This window comes from Cryptomeria japonica, chromosome 5 (genome assembly GCF_030272615.1).
Source record: "Cryptomeria japonica chromosome 5, Sugi_1.0, whole genome shotgun sequence".
NCBI lineage: Eukaryota > Viridiplantae > Streptophyta > Pinopsida > Cupressales > Cupressaceae > Cryptomeria > Cryptomeria japonica.
In genome coordinates, this window is record NC_081409.1 from 328,804,310 (window position 1) to 328,830,835 (window position 26,526).

The window sequence follows — 26,526 nt, forward strand, 5'->3', positions numbered from 1 at the left end:
CCTGAGAGTTCTTCTAGGTTGCTCTTCCATCCATCAGAGTCATCTTTTGATCCTTCTTTGTTATTGCAAAAGGAAATTTTCACTCCATCTTCCACAAGCTGTCCACTTTTGATTAGATCGATCCCTTTTGTCGGGAAGAACATCTTACAGCATTCTACAAATGACTGCCGAATTTCCTGATAAGCAGCTTCATTTGCCTTTTGCACCTTGCTTTTGGTATCTTCAATGCCCTCTGTTAAGATATCTATAGACTCTGATATAGATGTCCATCTCTCTTTGAAGAGTTCAAGCTTTCCAATCTGCTCATTGAAAGCAATCTGCTCATCGAGAGAAAAGTGTTTTTCTTGTGGTTTTATTTTCTTTAACTCTTCCATTATGATATTGAGTTTTCTCTTGTTATGTAAATAATCACTCTTGTCCAGGGTCTGATCTTTGGTCAGAGAAGGGAGATTTCCCTGCAAGATCATGTATCATTAGTTAGAAGAGCACTTAAGAGACGAAACCTTAAGTGCTCATCAATTTTCTTGCCTGTGAATTCATCTGTTGCAGTTACGATTGTTTAAAAATTTAAGCAAGTTTGAAGTCATAATTCTCAAGTTCAAAAATTGAAAGATTTGCCTTTTAGTCTTGACTCTTTCAACTTTTGGGGGCAAGGGTATGTAAGAAGGAAATGCAGTCTAACTGAGCAATTGTTTTCAAGTGTACCTCTGTCTGGGGTAATGCCTCGAGTTCTTTCTCAGCCTTTTTAACATCTGCTTGTAGATTTGCAATGCAATTTCTCAGCATTTGAATATTACCTTGTATTTCAGAAATGAGTACTTTGTCATGATCCACAGCTGCTGTCTCAGCAGAATAATCTAAATACCTACCTTCCTTTTCTCTCTTAACTTCTTCAATTTTGTTTTCAATGCTCGCAAGTTGTTGTGCATGCAATTGAAGTTCGCCCTGATAAGCCTGCACAGCTTTCGTCAATTCACCAATACATAGAACTTTGTTCTGCAACTCTACTTTCTCCATCTTGATCTTTTCTTGTTTATACAGTGTTTCATCAAGAATTCCCTGAAGAACAGCCTCGTCATCATTTGCCATTTTAAGTGCCGAAATCAAAACCTTTGCAGTTTCAATACAATGATCTGATTGTTTTAATTCATTCAGTTGCTTTTTGCTTGTTTCCATGTCATTGCTAAGAAATGCAAACATTTTGTGGTTCTCTTCAAGATCAATCTTCTGTTTCCTTATCTTGTTTTCAAGCTCCTTAATCTACATAGGAAATGAATCCTGTTAACTGGAAAGAAAAATAAAAATCAATACATCGTTAAAAAATTTAAAACGAAAGAAATTACCTGCTCCTCTATATTGTTAATCTCTTGGTGCAAGTCTTCTTTTTGTCTCCTGTGAGTTTCGAATTTGAGTGATGACAACTCCAGTTCTTCGAGTTCCTGTAATAAGAGATAAACTCTATCAGAAAAATGTGACAGGAGGCAATGAAACAAAAAAGGTCAGAGTTAAAGATGTTGAAAAAAAAACCAAATGTTTGAAACTCTGTCTACAAACTGTGAGATCCATATATAGAGATCAAAGTAGCTTGTATTTTATTAGCTTTTTATGCTTTTATAGCTGATTTATAGAAGAGTGCATAGAAAAACATGTTCTTCCTTGAAAATCTCTATATATGTTTTTCTTCCAAATCACCAAGTCTGAATCTGAGTCCAAGTCTGAAAACAGCCTGCCAAGTCTTAGTCTGGTTACTAGTCAAACTCCATTCTCTAAGTGTTTTTTATTTCTGAAACTCGTGGAATACAGTATACAGGTTATCAAAACAAAGTCACAACACAGAGTAATGAACCATGGTAGAGATGACCCTGTATCATTCAACCCAGCATCACTAGCTCTACAATGGGTCTTACATTCACATCTCAAATAGGTCCTCAATGCTGCTACAGCCATAGTTGCATTACTTGGAACTGGGATTGACTTGGGAAACCAAATGTATAATTGTAAATCAATTACTTAAGATTTAATCACAAAAAAATTGGGAAATTATAAATGGAAAAACATTTAATTTCTGCTAAAATGAGCTCTGCTAGGGTTTTCTGATTTTCAGATTTTCTTGCTTATGGTGTTTCTCCTTTGGATTTCTTTGTCACCATCTTCCCTTCATTCTGGTTTCATCTCAATGAGTCCAAGTAGGGGGGGATCTTGTACCCCGGCATTCTTTTAAAAATAAAGTCACGAGATCTGGTTCTTCGATTTTGGAGAAAGAAATTGATGTTGTTCTTGCAGCTGTTAGCAAGCACAAGATTGATCAGCCCAAGAAGCTCAAACCAGTGCTTTCCAAGCCTTGAGGAATCTCTGGTCATCGATATTTATGTTTGGGAATTTCAAAAAGAATGTTTCCACTTTGTGTGGAAGAAGTTCAATATGCAAGTTCTTTGACATGCCACTATCTTTGGAGAATTTGTACCTCTAGGGTCAAAAGAAGTGAAAAAAAAAGAGATCATGAACTGCAATCTTATGCCAAAGGATACTTCATAGCTATATTTGTAATGGAATTGATAGGGATGCTGTCTTTGTTAGAGGTCCCTACTTATAGAAAAATGCAAGTCTATTCATGGAACATGTGAGTTTGAAACACTCTAGGGAACTGCTCAACTTGACACCACTCTGGATATGCATACATGCTCTTCCAAGAGTTTTGGTCCCCATTTGTTTTTAAAATGATTTCCAAATCTTTGGAAGTGGCAATTTCATGATAAGTGTCTCTACTTATGCCAAAATATGTGTTGAGATCAATCTAATGGCACACCTTCCAAAAAGTATTACCTTGAACGCTAAGGAGGTAGAGTGACTTCAATCCCCTTGGATTACAAAATCTTGCCTTTCAAGTGTCATGGCTGCCATGAGTATGGGCATTGTTGTGACCATTTCACACATTGCCCCATCACAAATGGGGATCCCCTCTTTTGCTTTCGGTCTTGGGTTTTGGGTTTTGTTATGATAGTTTGTTAGGAGTGATCCTTTTGGAGTGATTGAGTTTGAGATAGATGACACATCCAGCTATTTGAGAGTTGGCAATTCACATCCTTCGGTAGGAATCAAGTGTGAATTTTGCTTACATATGGTGATTGCCTGGATCCAATTTCCTTTGGCTGGCTGGAAGGGCGACTTAGGACATTTCCATTACTTCCTTCCATTGCCTAGAGCACCTCTTCAGGACAGTTCATTCCCTTTGATGGTCAAGATCAGTTAATTAAGGGATTTTCATTTTCAATCAATTTTCAAGTTAGTCTGATTTCATTTCCTTGGAGCCTACCATATTGGGCGATTTCCTTTGCTCAGCAATCTAAGGCATTTTACCTTCCTTGGCACTGGATATCACATCCCTTGACAAAGGATATAGCATCCCTTGGCTAAGGATGTCAGCGATATAAGGAATTACATACATCCCTCAACAAAAGATCCCTTGACAAAGAATATCACATCCCTTGGCTAAGGATATCCGTGACTTAAGGATTTGGGACCTCCCTTAGCAAAGACAAGATGCATCCAAGGCATTACCATCTCCCATACCACTCAAGTGTGATTTGATGAGTGCGAAGGATATGTTTGAAGCACCCCTTTGATTGGACTCCACCACTATACAGAAGGAATCTTTTAATTTAAATTTGACTTTGGTGATTCAAGTCGGCCTTAGGAGTTTTATTGCAAATCATTTAAAGATGTTGGCCTTGTGATCAATCACCACACCCCTTCAAGCGACTATAAAGATATGTTTGATCATTGCATTTGATCAAACCGAAATAGATTTTTTGCATATTGCAGATCACAGCGATTCTTTTAATGCTACAGTGAATTCATTTCTTGAGCAGGGATGATTTTGATTAAGAGCAAAGCGAGGTCATTGGAGGAATCAAAATTGATCATCTTTTACAGCGAATTGGTCTCCAAACACAGCAATCCTAATTCTGATCATATATTGTCAAGATCATTATTGCAAACCTCAGCGAATTCACTTTTGATTGAAGGCGATTTTGACTAAGACTGAGGCAAAGACATTCAAGGTATCAAACCTGATCATTATCTACAGCAAACGAACTTCTTGAATCAGCGAATTCTGGAAGCAAGATTATCGAATTCACATCAGCAACTCGACAAGATCCAGCAATTGATCAAGAGCGCACTCATTTAAAGAAGACAATTTTGTCAAATGAGTAATTGAATTGATATAACCAGTCTGTTTTGAAACCATTTCCAGGTCTGAAATAGACTTATTTGATCATTTTTATACAAAATCGGACCTTATTTGAAGACTGATCCAGCTTCTTATTTATTATTTCCATGAGGCTTTTGTATGGGAGGCTTTTGTTTAACACATTTTAATCATTTAAGAGTACTTCCAAAGTGCAAATCATTAGTATGAATTGTTATGTTCAATTGGAATCAGATTTGCAAGCTAGGGTTTTGACCTAGATACCTAGGGTTTTGTGCGATATTGGAGATTTTGATGAATTATCATTCTAGGGTAGAGGTTCTTAACCTAGATAATTGATTTCTACTTGCAAGCATTGATAGCATCTCCTAGGACTAACTTAGACAACTCTCACAGGTAGAACATGGTAGGAGCACGATAGGCTCTCATCAGGGAGGACTCAAAAGGCGACATGATGGAGTCCAAGATTGCATCATTTTGGGGCAATGAAGGAGATACCAACTTTGGTCAAATCAACATGAAGAAATTCCAAGGACCGCTATACACCACCAAGCCTTCCGTATATTCAAAGATGATGATCAAGAGCGACATAGTGAAAGCAGCAGGCTTCCCTCCAGTAGTGCAATGCAATCAGTTGACCGTCGAGTGTGCCAAACACTATGATACAAGCAAGAGGATGATAGTGGCACTTGATGGTAGAGAGCTCGCCTACCTTTTCGAGGAAGCTATTAGTGAAGCTTTTCATATACCTAAATTCAACAAGATGATCTACAAAAGCAAGGAAGCATCACGGGTTGTCTACGATAATGATCCCGACAAATGCCTAGGCATAATTAACAAGTACTAGCTATTGAAGAGCAGGCCAACCCTAGCCAAGTTCCACAAGATCGACTTCAAGGAAGAATTTGGTGATTTGATCACACTACTCAACCGAGTTATGGGAACTCCTCATGCCTTTCAGTTCGAGAATTGGATGTTCTACTTCATGGAGACCATACCAAGGGAGAGAATTAACTGGGCAGGGATTATTAGCAATAACATTGATCTACAAATCAAAAGACTTATGCAAACTAGGACACATGAGTTCATACATCATATATTCACTTGCCAGAGCTCATGAATATGCAAGATTAATTGAGAGCATGTGAATCATACACACAACTGCATTACCCTAGCAAGACAAATTACACAAGAGTGAACGATGCTTTCACTATGCATATCACAAGAACGTTGCAAGGTGGCATTCATCAAAGACTATCCCCACTGTTGTGACGTTTTCACACATCGCCCCATTGCAAATGGGGACCCCCTACTTTTTAGGCCCTCTCAGTCTTTTGGTTTTTTGTCGTTCGGTCTTTTCGCGGTAGTCTCGTCAGTTTCTTCACTTTGCGAGTGTTCGGGGGTCAAATTGATTAGGTCCGCTCGTTTGAGCAAATTTGATGAAGTCTAGGGCTTGTTTAGTCAATTTTGGGGTTTCTGCCTTTAGTCCTAGATTTTAGGGGTTTCTGCTAGGGTTTTGGAAAAACTGAACATATAACTGGAATCAGGACCCCTCAAGGAACCTCCCAGTAAAATTTGGGCCAAAATGAAGCAACTTTCTATTTTTAGAAAGTTCCTATTTTTTAGGGATTTTACTGAGTCCTGGAATGTCTTCATTTTGCCAAAAATCAAACTTACTATTTTTACTATTTTCTATTTTTTGTAAGTTTCTATTTATAGTAAGTCATTCTGTGTCCTGTTCTAGGGATCTAACACTGACATTCTAAAAGGTTTCTATTTTTGGAAGTTTATTTCTAGCAGGACCATTCTGGCAAGGTGATGAAGATCAAGCATCCACGACTACTTCTAATTCCGGAAAGTCAGAAAGCAGACAAGATCAGTCAAAATGGCTAAGTGTTGGCATCAAGTCTTGAAGTGGAAAGCTCAAAGAATCATCCAAGTCTGGAAAGCAGTGTGAAAATCCTTCAGCAAATCAATTTGACATCCAAGTGAAGGAGTCTGGCATCAAGGAAGAAATGATGAATTTCCTTCCCTTAGGCAATCCAGCGCCCAACTAAGGATGAAGATGCCAAAATGCTCACACCATGGAATTCAAGGAAAATTGTGAATTCCTCCTTCATGAAGAATTAGCGCCCAAGAAGAAGTCATGGCGCCAAACTAAGGGCCTCAAGGAAAATGAACAAGGCATGAAATTCCACAATCAAGTCAAAATTCCACCCTAAGACAAGGAAGGGCGCCAAAGTGCCCATGCCATGGAGAAAACCAAAATCATGAATTCCATGCCTTAGTGAAAAATCCGCCCATGCACAGGAAAGGGAGCCAAAACAAGGGAGTCAAGGAAGAACTCCAAAGTGTGAAATTCCTCCTTCAGTACAAAATTCCGCCCTAGGAGTTGGAAGGGCGCCAAAATCAAGAGGTCATGGAGAATGTGGAAAACCAAGAATTCCTCTTTCATGGTCAAAATCCGCCCAAAGCCAAGTGAGGGCGCCAAAATGAAGTCTCCATGGATAGCATGGAAAATGCCAAATTCCTCCCTACCACCAAAAATCCACCCAAGAAGGTCAAAGGGCGCCAGAATGAAGTCAACCTGGAAAATTTGAAAAATTGTGAATTCCTTCACCTTAGTGAAATTCCGCCCTACTCCTCAGGAGGGCGCTAAATAGGAGAAAGCATGGAAGGAAGGACAAATAGAGAATTCCATGACAAGGTCAAAAATCCGCCCAAGAAGGGTCATAGGGTGCCAAATTCAAGGGATGGTGGATAATTCAAGCAAAGTATGAATTCCTCCTTCAATGTGAAATTTCGCCCTAGCACTGTGGAGGGCGCCAAAATGGAGTCAGCAAGGAAAATTTGGAATTCATTGAATTCCTTGACCAAAGGGAAATAACACCCTAGGGAATAGTAGGGCGCCAAATGGAGGGGATGAAGGAAAATGTTAAAATTCATGAAATTCCTTCTTCAATGAAGAATGGCACCCATGCTTTACCAAGGGCGCTCAAAGGGACATTCCATGGAGAGCATGGAAAGTGGAAGATTCTGTGATACATGCCAAAATGCGCCCAAGGATTCATTAGGGCGCCAAAGGAGGGTAGGCTTGGAGAAGGTGGAAAATCCTATATGCCTTCGCACAAATGCACGAGTTGGAAAGTTCCTTGATGAGTTGAGACAACGCCAAAGAAGAGATAGCAGAAGCCAAGGTAACTAGGGCATGGAAATGTGCAAAAAAATGATCAAAATTCCTTACCAGTGCAGAATCATTGCTCAAATCCAAAGGAAGGTGCCTGAGTCAAAGTATCAAGGAAGGACATGGGAAGGATGAATTTCCTTTATCAAAGTCAAAATTCCAGGCCCAGTTAGGAAGTTCAAAATTTTCTAAGGCACGGAAATAATGAAATTCCTTCACCAAGCTGAATTCCACGTTCCACGCCTAAGTTTGAGAGTCCGGGATGGAAATTTCCAAGGCAAAGGAGAATTTCGAGGGTCAAGGAGGAATGGAAATGCAGGAAATCCCCTCAAGAATAATTTTGAAAAATCCTATTTTTAGACACCAAATCTCGTCAGAATTCGAAAAATTTCGCAGATTTGGACTCATGAGGGAATTCTCTCTCTCCCGGACCTAGGTCCTAAATTTTAGGAAAGTTCCTAAAAAATAGGATATGGTTGAAAAGTGTTGAAAATCTCCTCCAGAGCAAGGAAACTTCGAGAAACTTCGAGAAAATTCTTCATGGATCAAATTCTTCTCTCCTAAAGTTTTCTCTCTCCAGGGTTTTTTCTCGCCAAGTGGCAGTCGAGTCAACGGATGCTGAATTAATGAAGCATCTCTTTGCATGCAACCATCACATTTATGGCATTATGGCAAATTCCTTCTGCATGCAGCCATCAGATTCAGGAGATGATGGTGAATTTATGGCATCATGAGCGATTTTTGCATGAGGGTACATTCATTGCATAATGGGCACTTTTGAATGTAATGGTTAATTAATGCTTTATGGGTGCCATTTTTGGTAGGATTGTAATTAATTGTATATGGGCTTTATGGGGTATTTATCGCTGATTCCCACCTTGTTGCATCTTGAGTGGGGAATCTTCTAGGGTGAAACCCTAATTAGGGTTTGCATGGCCTGAGGCCTATATAAAGGGGTGACCCCCCTCATTTGTAAAAGAGGAGAGATTATAATCTGAGATTGCTGCATCAGGATTGTTGAAGTAGCCAATTTAATACATTGTTCGATTTTGATGGTGTATTCTTGTTCTATTTTAGCAATCTGCATGATCTTGCTCTCTTCAGTTAGATTAGATTTGTTTACATGTTGTTAGAACCGGATTTGATAGGAGTACTTGTTGTAGAATCCGAGCTCATACTTTTGGTATGCAACTGATTGTTGTATACCGTGCAAAGTTAGCCTAAGCCTTTTGTTATGTGTGTACGCTTAACTTCGATCATCAATGAAGATTGTTCGATCCAATGGTCCATATTAGTGATCTAAAAAACCTCTACACACCCTTTGAAGATTGCACCGCCTTCGCGTAGTTGTGCTCTATTGGCGAAGCGAAGCGTGGTTTGATTTTGCATGAGTGATCATGTCTCCTGTTCTTAGGATTAGATTAGCTTTAGCATAGTTCTCTATACCCTACTCTCATTTACTTTCTGCATTATCCAAAAAATTCAAAACTAGGGCTTTCATTGCAAATCATCCGTATAGAAATCCTTGAGCTTGCATGAGTTTTCTTCAATTGAACACACGTAAGGCCCCTTGGGTTAACAACAAACCCATCAAACAATTGAGTCACATCCACGCACTGAAGGAACCTTGGAATTAGCCGTTTGAACTTTAAGCAATCTTAGCATACGGACTGATCTTGATCAAGAGAGGGTATGGTGACCGTTCATGACTTTATTTTGTGTTCAACGCTATAAAAAAAAACACGCCAACACCCACAAGCAAAGGAGCTAATAGAGAGGTTTCGTGCTTGGTTTATCCAGTTTCCCAAGTTCACATATATAAGAGTGCAAGGATGCAATTGCCCACCTTACATAATACCGAGATATCCTACCGACAAGCTAGTATTGCTTTAGTTGGTGAGGCAGTAGATGGTATACAACAAAGTACAAAAGAGTAAGCACAAGTCAAAGATTCCATTTCCCATCTTAGTTGGACGATCATTGGAAGTGTGCCCATCCTTGCAAGAAGAAGAGAAGGTGGATGAAGAATTGAAGTCTCTCCTAATCCCATACTTTTCCAGAGATAGCTTTGATCCCCGCAATAACATCAAGAGATCAAGTGGAAGAAGACATAAGCATAAGTTAAAATTAGAAGATCATTTCATGAATGCTAAGGATGATCTAGATAGAAGGAAGAGAATGTGTTCAAGGCTATCAATTGACATTGTTAGAGCATGCAAGATCTTTGACATTCCAGATCAAGTACAAGATAGTGGTAGATGTCTCCTACCTGTATATGAGCAAGAGAAAAACAAAGAAGTAAAAGTCAATTGGAGTGAGGTAGAGAGCACTAACTTAAAGAACTTAATGAAGCCAGTCTTATCATACACAAGGCGATGGGTAGATACTCAAACCCATATGTTGGAGAGCCAAGGCACTCAATTGACATTTGAATTGATGGGAGAGGTAGAGTCTTCAAATGATGAAATGGAGAGCGAAAACCAGAGGGGAAGCGCCACCCAGTCAATTCATTCCAAAGGATCCAAGAGGAAAGAAATCAACAAAGAAGAGCCTCCAAAGAAGAAGCATAAGTCAAGTTTAGGACACCGACCTTCTACTAGTACTTCTTCCGTGCACGAAATGGAAATGAATCAGGCAATTGTCCAAGAAGATCATCCACCTAGAGAGAACATTGATCATGGAATGAATGAGTCCATGGAATCTACAATTCAAAACAATAGGACGGACAAAACAAAGCAACCATTACATCAAGACAAGGTAGTCCCACCTAAGCCAGTCAAAGACAAGGCAAGTAGTGATGCACATGTAAATGTTGAAGATGAAGATCAAGAAGTTACATCTCCACCCCAAGAAGATCAGCAAGTAAATGAAGTGCAAGTCGGAGAAGAGAGATCGGCTATTAATAGATGAAGAAGAAGATCCTATCGATTTGGGCAACTACCTGGATAAAACTCAAGAAATGAAAAAGAAGAAAGCAACCAAGATGTCAAAAATGACAAGAGATGGTGAAGGATCCAGAATAATACAGATTGCCACTCCAAGAGTAGACAAGCCCGAGGATGAGATTACAACAGAGTGTGACTTGGAGACTATTGATTTAGGTCCTCCCACCACTAATTAGGCATTGGAAGACATGAATGACATGGTCAAAACAGTTCACGATATGCTAAAGTTGGAAGTAGAAAAGAATAAGAAGTTAGAGAAAGAGAACAGTGTATTGAGAAGTCATCTCCAGCAACTCAAGATACCATTGAGGCATCACGATCCTTTGGCCACGCCTCCACCATTGCCTCCTCCAAACCCAATTGATGATTTTGATAAGATAAAAGCCTCTACACAACTAATGGATACATGGATCAATAAGACTTTCAAAAGGGCGAATGCGTTCATAAGGGAGTTGGTGAAGATATTTGACAGAGCTATGGCGATCCTTGAAAGAACTCAAGCACTCATGACAACATATGAGACTTTTGTTTACACAAGAGAATTCACCATACCCATATAGTAAGTAATGAAGAACACACCAACGCAAACTTTGATGAACGAAGGACTATTGAAAGATGGACAATCACCTGATTTCTAGCAGTGGTGTAATTTGGTTCACATGAGGAGGCTCATATTTGAAGATATCAAGGGTGGATGCACTCAAGTTGATCAACCAATTAATTTGATACATGACAAGATTTTGGAATTAGCCGAAATCATTCTCAAGGAGTAAAATGAAGGAATTGATATTGATGTCGATCGGCTAGTTGAGAAAGTGAAAACTATCTTCTTTGGAGTAAATGAATCACCTTTCGAGAGGCAGCTGGACAATATCCACTCATTCAATGTACTTGCCAGCAAGACAAGAGATTTTGGGCCAAGATGGGAGAGAACCTTTGCTTCAAGCTTGGATGAGGTCAGTTACTTGGAAGAACAATTGAAGAACCTGCATACAGCTCCAATAACTGAGTGTAATGTCCCCTACTAGGTTTTAGGTTTGTTTTAACCTATTTCAATGCACTTATGACTTAAACTAAATTGATTAAGAGACAATTCTATCTTGACATGAAGCAAATCGGTGATATTCCATAGTTCAATCAATTAATTTATTAATAAGTAACTTGCTCATCTATCATACACCATAATTCTTAATGCAAGTGTCAAACTTTGTTACTACTTCAGTTTTAAGGAAGAAGAGGATGTGAATGTTACCAAAACACTTAGATACCAAATACAATAGGTTCCCTCAAAGTTTACAGATCCAAGCCCTTACCCTATCTTGGGTCTCGGGATGCTGATCCCCACCCTCTCTTGGGAGTCACCCTATTGTCTGGATTTAGACTGCCCCTCTTTGGAAACATCTCAATTCCCAACTTTTTAAATATTGACAGTAGTAACAAGAATTATATATAAACAAATTCTTCTTACTGTTTATAAGCTCTTTCTGATTTATTATCTAGTATTGTTATTTATTTGATTAAGACATTATAAATATATATTATATAGTTTTATTTTATTATAATGTATATTACTGCGGAGTAGTTTCCAGAAAAATATTATAATAATTATAATATTTATAATTATTATATATATCATCAATATTTATAATACTATTAAATCCTCTATAAGAACATTAGCAGGCTTTATATATTAAGCATACATATTGAGCATACCTCCCCACGCATACCATCCAGAACAAGGATGTTACTGCCTGTAACTTCCTAAGCCTTCTGATCTGATTTGTTCCCTTTATATATATAGCGCTCATATCCCTTCATCGAAAGGTCACATCTTTATATTAATTATTAAGAATATACTAAACTGATTTTACCGAGTTAATAGATCTTAACTTATTTACTAATTCTGTTGTTATATCATAGTCTAGCAATTTCGATTGTTTTAGAAGTGAATGACCTTTTTAATATAGTCGTATCCTTTCTTTAAGGAATCGCAACACATCGCATCAATTCACAAACATCTCTCTTCATGGAGTCATTTTGTAACTATTCTTTTCAAAATATGATTTTTGTATTTCTGTCCAGATGTGACTCACGTGTTTACTGACTTGTCCACCTATGAGTTTTATTGGCCACAGTATCTTTGGAACTGGTCAACATATCTTTGTCGGTTAGCAAGAGGAAATATTTGAATATCCTTTACACAGTGCTTAATAAAATTATCATATTTATTATTAGTTTTGATGTTGTATATATATTATAGTTTTTGCAATCTGATAATATAATATTTTATAATATTATATTATTATATTATTATATTATTGATGCTGGGTGTATTTACTGTTATTGTCATTCTGAAACTATACTCTTTTTTGTTGTCTGTATATATATTCGCTGCCATGACAGACTGAGATTATGTAGTCTTGTCTCTATATATGCTACTGACTGTAGAATATGTATAGCTGAGTCTTCAAAGTGCATATGTATTCTGTATTGTAGAATATGTATATTACCAATAGATATATATATATATATATAGTAATTATTCATTAAATTTCTTCATATTTGCTACAATGAGTAGGTGCCAATTCTTTGACATCAATGACAATTTCTCTACAGTTGTCATATATTATAGGCTTATTCACTGAGGTATGTCTATCGATAATGTCATTTGGTCAAAGTCTCTAATTTCAAAGAGGGGACATGACACTGAGATTAAATCAATGATGTCTAGAATCGTTGAATTTGCCAGAAAAGAATGAGAGCAACAGGATTCTAGAAGATAGTTTGTTATGATCCTATGTAGTGTCGATTTTTCCTATTGGAGTATTTTTCCTCGTATTTTGTGCCAAATGAATGTCACATTCCCATTGGCTGATATTTAATATTTCGCAATAATTAGGTATTTTGGTTGTAGCAAACCCTAATTAGGGTTTAGGTAGCAAAATTTGGGCCCTTGATTCTGATTTAATCTTGGCCATCCATTGTAATTAAGAGCTCTATATAAGCTCAACTCATTTCCTTTGTACTTCATTAGAGAATCGATTAGAAGAGTTTTGAAGAATTGTTGCTTGATGCTACAGAAATTAATAAAATCATTAAGTATTGGTGACTTATTGAGTTTTGGAGCATTTGCTTGTTTCTTCATCCTCTTATGAGAGAAGTTAATATTTGAAAAGACAAAAAATAATTAAAATAGAATTTGCTTTAAGTATTTTAGATGAGTGCAAGATATATGTGCATGATTGAAAGTGAAGCACTTTGTTCATACTACTAGTACTCCATTGATGGTGAAGTATCTTGCATAGTCAACTGAACCCATCTTAGCCAAAGCTTAATTTCAATTACGATTCCATCATTGATATGCTTCATCTTGAAGGTGTCTATGTTTGTGATAGTGATTTGAAAATCACCAAGCTATCCCTAGAAGATTGCACTAGCGTTGTGGAGATGTTTGAAGCATGTCAAAGTAAAGCTTAGTTGAGCGTACTTGAGATTGTCCCTTGCCTTGCATTCTTAGCAGTAGCATAGCATCCTTAAACCTTACTCCTTTTTTCATTTTTTATTATCAAAGATCAGAGTAGTAGAAGAGAGAAATATTGCAACATCATTCGAAGAACGTCATTCCATTAAACTTGAATTGAATTTAGCAAAGATCAATTACGTAAGTCCCCTCGCAAGTATAGCAAAAGACATCATACCATTGAAGCTATCCAACACATCAAGACCTGACATCGAGAACCTTGGAGTTGTCTCAAGTGACCCTTTTTGCCAATCTTCAGCATTTGAGAAGTCTTTGTTCAAGACAGGATAGAGTATTCAATACTTTGTTATGTGTTCAATTGTGCATAAAAACACCATCAACAGGCATCTCATTAGAGAGTGCCCAAATCTTCAAGAAAATTCAATTACAAAGTAATCACGAAAAACTTGGGAAAATTTTGGAGGGTTTTATCAAACTCAATAAGAAGCATATGACCAAGAACAAGAATCTAGACAATTGTGAGAAAAAGGGAAAGAAGTAGACAAATACATTACTGGATGGAATAATATCCCCATTTTTTTGAGTAAGAATAACTAATTAATTTAATTAGTTAAGTTGTCCAAATTATTGATATTTCATATGGATAGCTTAGCTAATTATTTTAATTAATAATATTAAGTTAATTATTTATAACGTTATCAAATAAATTAAAAAATTAAAAGATGACTTTATATTTAATTAATTTAATAAAGTGACTTAATTAAAAATTCTATCATAAAGTCACTAAGTAAAATAATATAATATTATTTCTAAAAGCTTCTAGAGGTGGACTAAAAAAGTATAAAGGGGGATCTGTTAAAATAATAGCTATGGTCGGATCCTTCAGGCCAACATAACAAATTACAAATGTGTGAATGGCCTTTGGCCTTATACATTTATATATAACGATTTATAAGTTATCTTGCCTATTAAAAGGAATCATATTTATGCTATACGAATTTGTTCCTAACTAAATGTAATTGATTAACAATAATAACATTGTATAATCGGTTAATGAGAATCGGTTATCCCGTGACCCACCACCTTTGGGAAAGGCACGTTTGGAGAGGCACAACCGACTTGGTCAAGGATTGGGCAGATCGAATCATATACACTGCGATCTGGATATGTGTGGGCAGATCGAATCATATACACTACGATTTGGATATATGTGTAGCAGAGCAAAATACATATAACATTTTTGAAGATCAAACTATATCTACAGCGAATTGCTCCAGCAATCTAATATCATCTACAACACTATCGTGTTGTATGCACTGTCATTCTTCAGAATGTTGTGAATTCTTCAGCACTATCGTGTTGTATGCAAGCAACTCGTGTGTATTCATCTTCAGCTGTGCACATTCATCTCAGTTCGTGATTTGTCTACAGTGGATTGTTCTTAACACATAGCAGATTTGATTTGCAGAGGAAAACATTCGTGGTACATCCTACAGCAGTTCAGTTTGCATCTCCTTCAATCTAAAGTGACTGGATCCATCTATAAGCTTCAAGGAGTGAAGCAATTCACATTGGTCTTTGTACTTGATCATTGTAACAGCATCTTGCTTTTCGTATTTAATATATATATATATATATATATATATATATATTAGAGATATAATTTCCGTGCTCGAGAGAGACGATAACAGTATATTGTCTATGGTTGGGAGGGCAACAATGATGTGAATCATTGCTCGTGGTTAATCGAGCACACCCTATGATTACTGTGCATGGTCATCTTCTTGTGATCCTAGTATTGTGACAAACTCAACAGGATCTAGTTGAGCTACAAGGCAGCTTGGGAATTGTTTTGATATTGATTGAGTTTTGTAGAGCCAGGGGGTTTCTGCAGAATATTGTCTTTGGGAATGAAAACTCCCATTGATAGCATAACTGAGAGAGTGAAAGATCTCTCGAGGGGTTGCATTGAGGAGGTGATACTTCAGTCATCTCGTTTGATCTTACTGAGTTTTTACAGCAACATTCATGGAGTATGCATGGGAAGAATGCTTCAGATTAGGGTGCATTTGATGTGTTTGAATCTGCACTTCATTGAGGAGATAAGCGATCCATTTGGGAGCATTTTCAGGGTGTTTGCAGGCATATCTTGAAGAAATTATCAGATCTACAAAAGGAGCGATCAGACCCAGTAATTCCCACATTTATGCTCATTACTTATTATTGATTGCTCAGAATTTTATGGGTACTTGTTCAAACAAATCGGCTGACCTTGGCAAACATTTATATCATTCATTGGAAGAGCAGAACGTCTACATTTATTTATCACTACACCTGCAACTTAGGGTATTGGGCAGCTAGCTTCTAGTGGAACGAATTCATATGTGGAGCCTTCAAAAATTGTGGTGACATTCCCTACATGTTCACTGGACTTCAACCTTCCTTTGGCAACATCAAATCAGTCAGAAATCAGAGCATCAGTTACAGCTGTTATAAGTTGATTACAGTCTAAAGCAATTTGAAACAGGGGCGATTTAGGAAGGAATTCGATTTGGGGTTCAAGAGGAACTACATTCAGATATTGCTTGCTTCTTCTTATCGGCATTGAGCAGACAAACAAACAGGTTCATCTTATTTATTTGTAGCTGATTGTATTGCCAAATAGTCACTGTTATAACTGTCATAGACAACAATACATCAAAATCTGAGTTGAGGAATGTGTGCATCTATTAAGCTTGTATTGGTGTTTTATCTATAATAAGAAGTCGGTTCTAAACTATATATATGTTGTCAAAAGGTCTTATTACCAATCTGAGGATGCATGACAATTGTTTGACAAAATGTCAATTAGTTGAATGATGGTATGCTTTCTTTAACAAGTAATTTGTTTCAGTTCATTATATTCATATGTTCCTGTAAGCAAACCAAGGCAAACTGCATAACACGCAGAGTTATACAACGGTCCAAATCTGCATCACACGCAGGTTATACAGACTGAGACTTAGAACAGCATGATGCCAGCTAAGTGTTTGACGATATTCCTTGCATTTTTAGTCCTATAACAGCAGGGGATATTTCACTAGAGGCCTACAAATTCAAGGAGATTTGGGGAAGCTAGTAGAAGGTCTTGCTATAGGAAAGAACTCCATGGCTTTGAAGAACGAAGATAATCATTTCAGCCCATCCCAGTTTACCACCTTCAAAGGTGTTGAAAAAGGTAAATAGAGAAACCTTTGGGATTTTCAAGAAGGATCCAGCTCAAAGAAAGAAAGATTTGGGAAACCTATGTCTCATAGGCATTATGAGAAAAGAAAGGGAGATCTCAATAGTTGTAGGGTGGCAAGACATGATAGATATGCTATCTTACAATTGTCAGCACTAGCTGATGCAGTGGCAAGAAAATGATCTCCATTGGAGGATGTCTTGGTGGGCACCAAGAGATAAAAAAGGTTACCCAAAAAATCATGTCCTAGAATATTAGGAGATTGAATCCCCCCTCCAAGAAAAGGATTCTCAAAGGATTCTTTGAAAATTTCAATCTGGAGATTGTCTTGATTCAAGAAACTCAGATCAACTCAAAAGCAATAAATTCAAAACTTTTCCCTTTTTAAAGAAAAATGGGGTATAATAGGTAAAGTTGCTAAAGGCCCTACAAGAGACCTAGCTATCATATGGAATTGGAAAGAGATCTGTTTGCAGCAAATGTTTTCTACAAACTTTTCATCTGTTGGTTTAGTTCAAGGATTAGTCTCTAACATTAGTTTTCCCATCATCAATGTTTATGGTCCCAAACCTGTTATGATCCTTAAATCATATATTCCTAAGCATATATTATGTATTTCAAGTATAATAAGGATACGCACTTGTAGCATGCTTAACATTTACATTAGTTTTAGTTAGTGCCTTAAACCCTTTTAATTATTATCGAAAAAATTCTGCATCTATCATTTTTTTCTCCTTCAGGTCTCTTTATCATCCTAATGATGGATCACGGAGTGTGATCCGAAATGTTCACGTAAAAAAATTCTACACAATCTAATTCAGAAGTTTTTCGATAATAATTCTATGGATTGTGGAAACTTGATATCATTAACCCTTTTAATTAGTTATCCCTATAACTAAGGAAGAGAACTCTCTCCCATATCATCATAACTCAAGTTATTGAATTCATATATTATAATCTGATTATGGGAGGTCACCCCCTCAAAGTATGCTATTTTTCTGATTTTTACATTTATTTCCAAGAAATATCATAACAAGTGATATCAGAGGCTACAGTTTGGGTCAATATTGTTTATTCCGCCATAACTTACAAACCATTGTGAATTTGGACTAATTTTTTATGGTTTTAGAGATATAATCAATATAGGTTCAAATAAAAAATCGGAGTTTTATGATGAGTTTTGTTCAAGTTATTCAAAATTTATAATTTTCCATTAATTTCCTCTCTAGGCCACAAATTTCAGACCTCATTTTTGAAAATTACATTTTTAGAAAGCTTATAAAAAATTAGGTCAGGTTAGTTCTCTGTAATTTCTTGTTAGACTCAAAATACATTCATTAATTTAGTGGTCAAAGTTTGGTCAAAACATAAACATCAAATTCTATTATATCCCATGTTAACTCACACTAGATACTATCCTCCCTTAATTAATAAAAATAATAATCTATAGTTTAATTAAAAATACAATTGAAGGCATGCCATTTTTAGGACTAGAAGACTTTTCTACAAATATTAAATCTAAGGACTCTCTTTATTGTCCGCCACTTAAAATCCAAGAAAACAATCCACTAGAACATGAAAATGTGGTACATATGATTAAGGATAAATTATATGACCAATTTGTAACATCTTTAGGTGATGGTTTAGATGGGTTTATGAAGGATCTATTACAAAAACTAAAGCCCCAACAAAACCACCAAGGTAGGTACAACCCTAATGAACAAAATCAAGGGATGGAAGAATATTTTCAAGGTCCAAAATTAAACCTACCAATAATAAGCAGCCATAGGTTTGATGGTACTGTTGGTGTCTACTTTATCATCGACCAAACATTAGAGTAAGATACCCGAAGGTATTCTATCCTCTCCTGAAAAATCACTACTGATTCCAAGGTCTATATGTGCGAACAAGCGACTTTAATGAAATAGCTACTCGGGTAGTGTATGCTGAAAATCTCAAGGGGGACTTACGTTAACAAGTGTCTTTCAAGCTTCTGGACTTAGATAGATTTATCAATTTTAGGCTCTTTCTCTTTTTTTTGGATTTTCGCGATTTAGACTTTCAAAAAGGGAAAAAAAGGATAGGGTTAAGAAAGCTGATCTAAACCTACGAATTTTGGAGACGGTATTAACTAGGTATTCTTGGGAAACCGCAATTTGCTTCGCCACACTGAGGACAACTACACAAAGAGGGTGCAATCTTCAACGGGTTGTGCTTATGATCGAAATGTTGGCATACACAGGGGATAGGCTCAAACTAACTTTGCACAGTGAAATGGAAATCATCCATTCACCAAAAGTATGAGCAGAGATACACCGTTAATTAATACTTATCAAATCCTTCATTCAATTCTAACAACATGAAAGCAAATCTAATTTAACTTTTAACTAATGTGTTGAGGAAATTGAAACCATGCTAATCACTCAAACAACAGAGATTACAAAGCCTTAAGAGAAAGCGCACATGCAATATATTATTTGAAAATGACCTTCACGCAACAATATATCAAAAATCTCACACCCTCCAAATGAGAGGAGGTAGCCTTATATAGTTTTTAGAAAATAAATGAACGATCGAGATCAAACAGTGATCAAGGGCCCAGATTGAAAGTTATAAACCCTAATTAGGGTTTCCCAGAACTCTATCAGTTTGAATGAATGAGAACATTACATGTGGCACAGTTGCCATTCTCACTAAAGTATGCGTCTAGTTTCCTTTTCAGATAAATCAGGTTCATTGAATCTGGGCATGTTGACTTGGAGCAATTTGATTGGTCGAAAGATGACGAGGCGCCACCGCAGCCTGAGTCACTCCTAATCTTACTCAAGCGGTGCAGGAGCAGGTACGGGAGCTGGATCAACTTCTTGAGGTGGTAATGGACGTTGTTCCCTTCGAATTTGTGCGTCAATGCGGTCAGCAATCTCTTCCTCCTCTTCAAGGATAAAGCGCATTCGACACCAATCAAGATAATTTCTTTTTATACTCCAGGCTACGTTGTATAACTCTATGACGATGTTTTCTTGTTCGTCATTGAAATTCAACTCTGGCTGTAATACTGGTTCAAGATCTCTTCCTGGTTTAGGAGGAATGATTGGCAGGCCCATGAAGCTCGGAAGGAAAATTGTTGAATTTCTTAGAATAATCTCTTGTTGACGACTCTATGCTTGCTTCTTCGTGGCTCCAATTTATGTTGCGTGAGAGGAGGGTGAAAGCTCTAGATAACCCCTTGCAAATATAAAATGATAGGATCAAGTTGTTCAGACATTCACTGTGATCATGCCCTCCTTCTTGATACCCTGGAATTTGGAGAAGAATTTCTCCATGCCTTCATCATAATTGAGAAAATTGGAATTTTCTTTGTGAAACATTTCCCATACTTAGCCAAATTTTGGCTATCCTCACGCTCAGATGAACCTTGCCCATGAACTTGTCCTCAATCCTCCGTTTGGCTTGAAACTCCAGCTGCAATCTCTATGATGATCCCGCTTCTATTTCCATCTGCAACCTATAAAACCAAAGGAAAATAAGTTAGAAATCAGAACTTAGATTAAATATTTAGGATCTAAATTGTAAATGTTGTTCAATTTACAATTCAATATGCAAGATGTATTCTAATTTTATTCTTTATATCTATGTATTATCTATCTCTATTATAATTCTGACTATCTTCTTTGTTTGGCAGGTAAGAGGAGTATTTATCGATTTCAATATCCTCTTCACAAATACCAAATGATATATATATATGAGACGGGATGATCAAGCAGTGCCTTGACTGGTCATGTCTTATGGACATGACCGATTAAGACACTACTTGATCACACCCCTTTGCATATGTTAACAACCGGTGTTTTAATTATTTACCAGCCCGATATTAATCGGGGTTCACGTAACATAATATATATGCCAATCGGTATTAACGGTGTTGTTTGGCGTGGCATATTAACCGATAGTAATCGGTGTCTATGTTAAGTAACAAAGATCACTAACTAAAGGTTGTATATATTAAACGGTGCATACTATGCCACCCGATAGCAACTCGATAATCTTATTTCGTTTGCTGGGAACACATCCAATATAGATCGGGATAGATGGTTAACCTGATAACTATCGTTTATCACCAATGTGCCATGCCATAATATGATAATCGATATTGATATAAATGAGGAATGATTATCAAATAAAATAGCTTGAAGTTTTCTTAATAGTATAATCGATAGGATAAATGATTGAATGAGAGACTTCATTTATCTCTCATTCAATCATTTATCTTACTGTAGCTACCATGCATTAACATTGATGACTAAGTGGTTGGTATCCTCACTCTATTCTTGACACTTAATCACAAAAAGATGGAATTTTCACATGTAAACTCCACACTCGAGGGATATTTACGATTTCAATCCAAAAACCAGGTCTTATAATCTTGAAAACCCTCATCCCATTCAGTCCAACATGATCTTTCTTACTGAAAATCACCTCCAACGAACTTGGAAAACTCAGAAAATGTAGTAAATCTGCATTCAAAACCAACTTCACCTTCGATGCGGAGAGAAGAAAAAGACAAGAAGACAGAAAGATCTTTAGAAAACTCAGAAAATTCGAATGATCAGCATTTGTGAAGGACAAAGCTGGAAATGATGATTAATGCCTCCAAAAATATGCTCAACCTGTGAAAACCTTCTTTGAACCTCCTTCAACCTGCAAGATAACTCTGAAATTTGCTCTTAACTTGCTCAGAAAGTTCGAACTTTTGTTGTGTAATAATGAAAGGAGAAATGTCTTATTTGTATTAGAGTTGGTTTTCACAATTAGAAACACACAAATATCCTTCCAATTCATGTTCCTAAATCAGCTTCAATCCTGAATATTCATGGAGAAGGTTTCTATTTTAGTCTTTAGTTGGCTTGTCATCTCTTCAAGTTCGAAAATCTTCTTCTTGGTTCACAAAGTGCAAGTTTCTAAATTGATTTTTAGTCCATAAATTCGAACTTGATCTTTAGATATCTTCTTTCAAAACTTTCTAATTCCATCCACAGTTCGAATTCTTTCCCAATCTGCACTATATCTTCTTCCAAAACTTTCTAAATCAGTTAGCACTGACTTATTTTCGAACTTGCTGTTGACTTTGCTTGACCTCCAAGTGTAGGGTGGACTTTCTAGCTCATGTATGGCGGAGTTTGAGCAACACATGGCACCAAGGCATTAAGAAGGCGGACTTTGAAGAAGAGTTAGGCACTTCAACCTGCAGCAAGACGGACTTTAATAGGTAAGTGGCTCCAGCATAGAGCGGACTTTGGTTCTTTCACAACATCATGGCTAAACACTTGGAAACTTTCCTTATCCATTGCTATGTTGTTAAGCGGACTTTGCAGCACTTGAGAACAATTGTGCTTGCTACCTTAAGGTGGACTTTGAAAGCATAACATCTTCATCAGCATAGGGCGGATTTTGAATACCTCCTTGCACCATGACCTCTTCAAACACTTGGAATAATCCTTGACACCATAGAGCGGACTTTGAACAGCTAAGTGCCTTACTTGGACGGAGTTGGTGAGACTTCCTTGCACCATGGCCAATACTTAGAAACTTTTCTTCACTTCACAGGGTGGATTTTGATGATACCCTTGAAACTCCTTCATCACCCAAGGCGGACTTTCTATACCTCTTGTCATCACTCTTGTCATCACTCTTGGCTGCTCCATCATAATGCTTGGGTGGACTTTCTTGAAGACTTGGAACTCAACCACGAAGAGGGCGGAGTTTGAGGGGTACACTTATCATGGCAGAACTTTTTGGAGTCCATTTCCAATATTCATACTTCCAAGGGCGGACTTTGTGAGTCTTAGGCACCACTCACCTTGCTTGGAGGGTGGACTTTTGGTAGCTCACAACACTACTTACCTTGGGTGGACTTTTTAGCTTATGCTTCAAGGCGGACTTTGGGGTTCATTTGAAGGGGCGGAGTTTAGAGTGTTCAAGAAGGCGGACTTTTGGAGTTCAACTTATTCTCTTCTCAAGTGGGAGGGCGGACTTTTCAACTTCCACTTGCCATTCACCATATCCCTGGGCAGAGTTTTTAGGCATCTCCACAGGGCAGACTTTTCATCCCTCTCCACAGGGCGGAGTTTGGAGAGTTCACAACTTGGGCGAACTTTTCATCTCTCTCCACAGGGCAGAGTTTTCATCCCTCTCCACAGGGCGGAGTTTGGAGAGTTCACAACTTGGGCGGACTTTTCAACTCTCTCCACAGGGCGGAGTTTTCATCCCTCTCCACAAGGCGGAGTTTGGAAAGTTCACAACTTGGGCGGACTTTTCATCTCTCTCCACAGGGCAGAGTTTTCATCCCTCTCCACAAGGCGGAGTTTGGAGAGTTCACAACTTGGGTGGACTTTTCCCATCTCAAGCACCATATACCAAGGCGGACTTTTGATCTCTCCTGTCAAATCAATTGTGTTCTTCGTCCTTTGGCCTTTCTGGGCACTTTGACAGTATCTGGACTTTGTTATCACTTGGCTTGCAAAAACTGACTTTCAATCCTTTAGAATCAAATTGCTCAAAACTAACAAACTGAAGCGAAAGGCCACGAGACACTAACAAAAACCCTAGAAAGCAAGAAAAAGGGAGGGTCCCCATTTGCAATGGGGCGATGTGTGAAAAAGGTCACAACAGGTACAAATGTAATTCCATGGATAAGTCTCATGGAACAATATTTTAAACTTCATAATATGCCAGTTAATGCAATGGTTAACACAGCCTCACCACATTTAGAATTAGAACTTTATCAATGGTACCAATGGAGGACGAGTGGCAAGCAAGGGCAAATGCTTAATTGAAAAGAATTTAATAATGAATTAACAACCTTCTATGAGTAGCCATGCAATGGAAGCAACTTTAACTGACTAACAAATTTAAAACAATTGAAGTATGTAGTTGAATATAATGATGAGCATATAAGATTGGCAATTCAAGCTCATGAAGTGACTCCTTAACAAAGGCTTCAACTATACATCAATGGACTCAATGACCAGATTAAGCATGATGTTTGTTTGTTGGAAATTTGTACAATTAGGAAAGCTATGAAACACACATTGCATATTGAGAAACAAAACACCACCAAAAATTTCATTCAAGATGAAACTATAGGATTAAATGACAAGAATGAGACTGATCCTATTGACAAAAATGGGGAAAGATGCTTTAACCTAAGACAAATTAGTCAGATCTCTCCTCAACAAGAGACAAAGAAAAGAGAGAAAGGTCTATGTTGGAATTGTGATAGCAAATGGTCAAGAAGTCATAAGTGTTCTAGCGGTTAGATATACCAATGATTGTGAAGAATGAGGTTGAAAAGGGAGGAGTACCCACAAAAGAACTAAATGTAGAACTTAAGCATGAAATTTCCTAGGAAAAAATAACACTACTATGTCCTTGCATGTACTAAATGTCACAAGCACACCACAAACACTTCAAGTGTTTGGTTATATAAAATAGAGAAAGGTGACAATTTTGGTTGATATAGGTAGTACACATAACTTATTAATAGAAGATTGGCTAACATTTTGGAAATTGAGGATTTCTTGAAAATGTAAAACATGTGGATATTATAATAATGGCATTGAGAATTTTACAGAGAATTTACTATTAGCTCATACAATTTGGCTAGTGCTTTTTGGAAAATTTCTCATTAGCAAATATAATATTTGGTTAAAAATTAACCATTGGCAAAAAAAATCCTGCTCAACAGGGTCCTTTAATAGAAGAACACAATATAACATAAACATCTTCTGTAATGAGAAATGTTACCCTTTTTCTAGAATAAACTGGAGTAGGAAAATTTTCACAGTATAACTATTATACTTGTTGCCTTGGACAATATTGACCAAGTGTATAGACCTGCCACTTTGTTGAGCTTTTGAAATAGTTTTAACCAGATCTTGCAGAATCAACCTTCATTTAGTGGTGTTGACTTTCCAAAACAATCAACTTTTTTGAGAACAAAATGTATAACTATTGCAAAACTATTTTGATTGTTGCTTGTTTTCTTAAGGCACAATTACTCCCATTGAGTTTGCTTGATCAAATAACTATTTTAATGCGAAAAACATAAGTATACTTTTGATTTGGCATTTAACTCAAATATTCAGCATTGAGGTTTAGATAAATATTTCTGAGAAGGCTGGTGATCGTTTTGAATATTTAGCCATCTGTCCAATGGAAAGAGGAATAATTAATAGGCCAACAGTCTTTTGTGGTAGTGACATGACCAGCAAGACAACAATCCCATTAATTGACGCATTTTTGAGATGGCATACAAATTCATGCATGGTACCATGACTGAACAAGACAAATAGTCCCAATAGGGTTGACGGTAGAGATTGAATGAATTATTATCAGACAAAAAATTCATGTACAAAGGCATGAGTGATGGTCTTACAACCTTTGGAATGGCAGCAGTGACGATGATGTGTAAAGACCCAACCAGTGTCTATACCAAACTTTTCACCTTTTTCCCAATGCTTAGAAGCTAGACATTTTGTCAAACAGTTCATACGCATTCTAATTGGAAAGTTTCTTAAATTAAATATATTTGGTAAATGTTTTCCATCATTGGAACAAGTTTTCAATACATTTCTCATTTATTAAACATTTCAATACATCAGACATTTGTTACTTTCCCTAAGGACCACCATTAATCATTGAGTGGTTTACAAACTTGCTGCTCATATAGAATAATAACAGTGAATACAATTCTGACCTGACTATTCAGACAACATTGTTTGATGTAACAAGCCTTCAATAAACACCAATGCCAAGTACTTAGCTGATAGACGAGTCTTCCAATTATCACCCAATTATTCATAAGCTCATCATCCATGTTGTTCCTATTTGGCCTCTCTTTTTGGAAAGGTTTCTTATCCTTCTTGGTGGAAATGGTTTGGGCTGGAACTTGTTTTTAGGTGCTTAACTCTCCATGTTTCAAGCCCCCTTGATGGCATCCTGCAAGGAATTTGGATCAAATGCGTTGACCCAACCACAAAATGGTTCTGACAACCCTCATAAATAGAACAATCAACCTGTGCTTAGAAAAGTTTGTGACCTTGACTGAGTTTCTAGAACTCAAATACTGTCTCAACTATGTCGGCTCTCTATAATGTAGCTTAGGGTCCTTTTTATCAAACTTATCAATCAACCTCTATGTAAAATCAGCATATGAGGTGATATTGTCATGTCCCAGGGTCACTAATGTTGGCGGCATTATTGTACACGGGAATAACATTAGTTAATTATGTGTAATTGTTTTGGTTAGTTGGCAACCGAGGGGTGGAAGTTGCGGTGCGACGGTTGGCGCTCGCACCCCCTCGGTACCCTTTTATACTTCGGAATGTAACTTGTAACATACACTGATTATGAATAGAACATCTGATATACTTTGTCTGATATTTACGGCATTATTTTGCGTTATGTTCTTTATGTCTTAAGTCA

At 37.1% G+C, this 26,526-nt stretch overlaps 1 protein-coding gene across 2 annotated transcripts in view; it reads right to left on the bottom strand.

Moving 5' to 3' along the window:
* Window positions 1-26,526, bottom strand: part of LOC131062169 (uncharacterized) — a 65,043-nt gene that overhangs the window by 963 nt on the left and 37,554 nt on the right. The window contains exons 8-11 of one of the 2 annotated variants that reach the window (XM_057995884.2): window positions 1,344-1,439; window positions 870-1,260; window positions 706-752; window positions 2-455 (exon numbers count right to left, since the gene is read on the bottom strand). In XM_057995884.2, the coding sequence (XP_057851867.2) occupies window positions 2-455; window positions 706-752; window positions 870-1,260; window positions 1,344-1,439 (988 nt within the window). Of the gene's footprint in view, window position 1; window positions 456-705; window positions 1,261-1,343; window positions 1,440-26,526 lie in introns of both variants that reach the window. The other variant, XM_057995883.2, reaches the window with a different exon arrangement.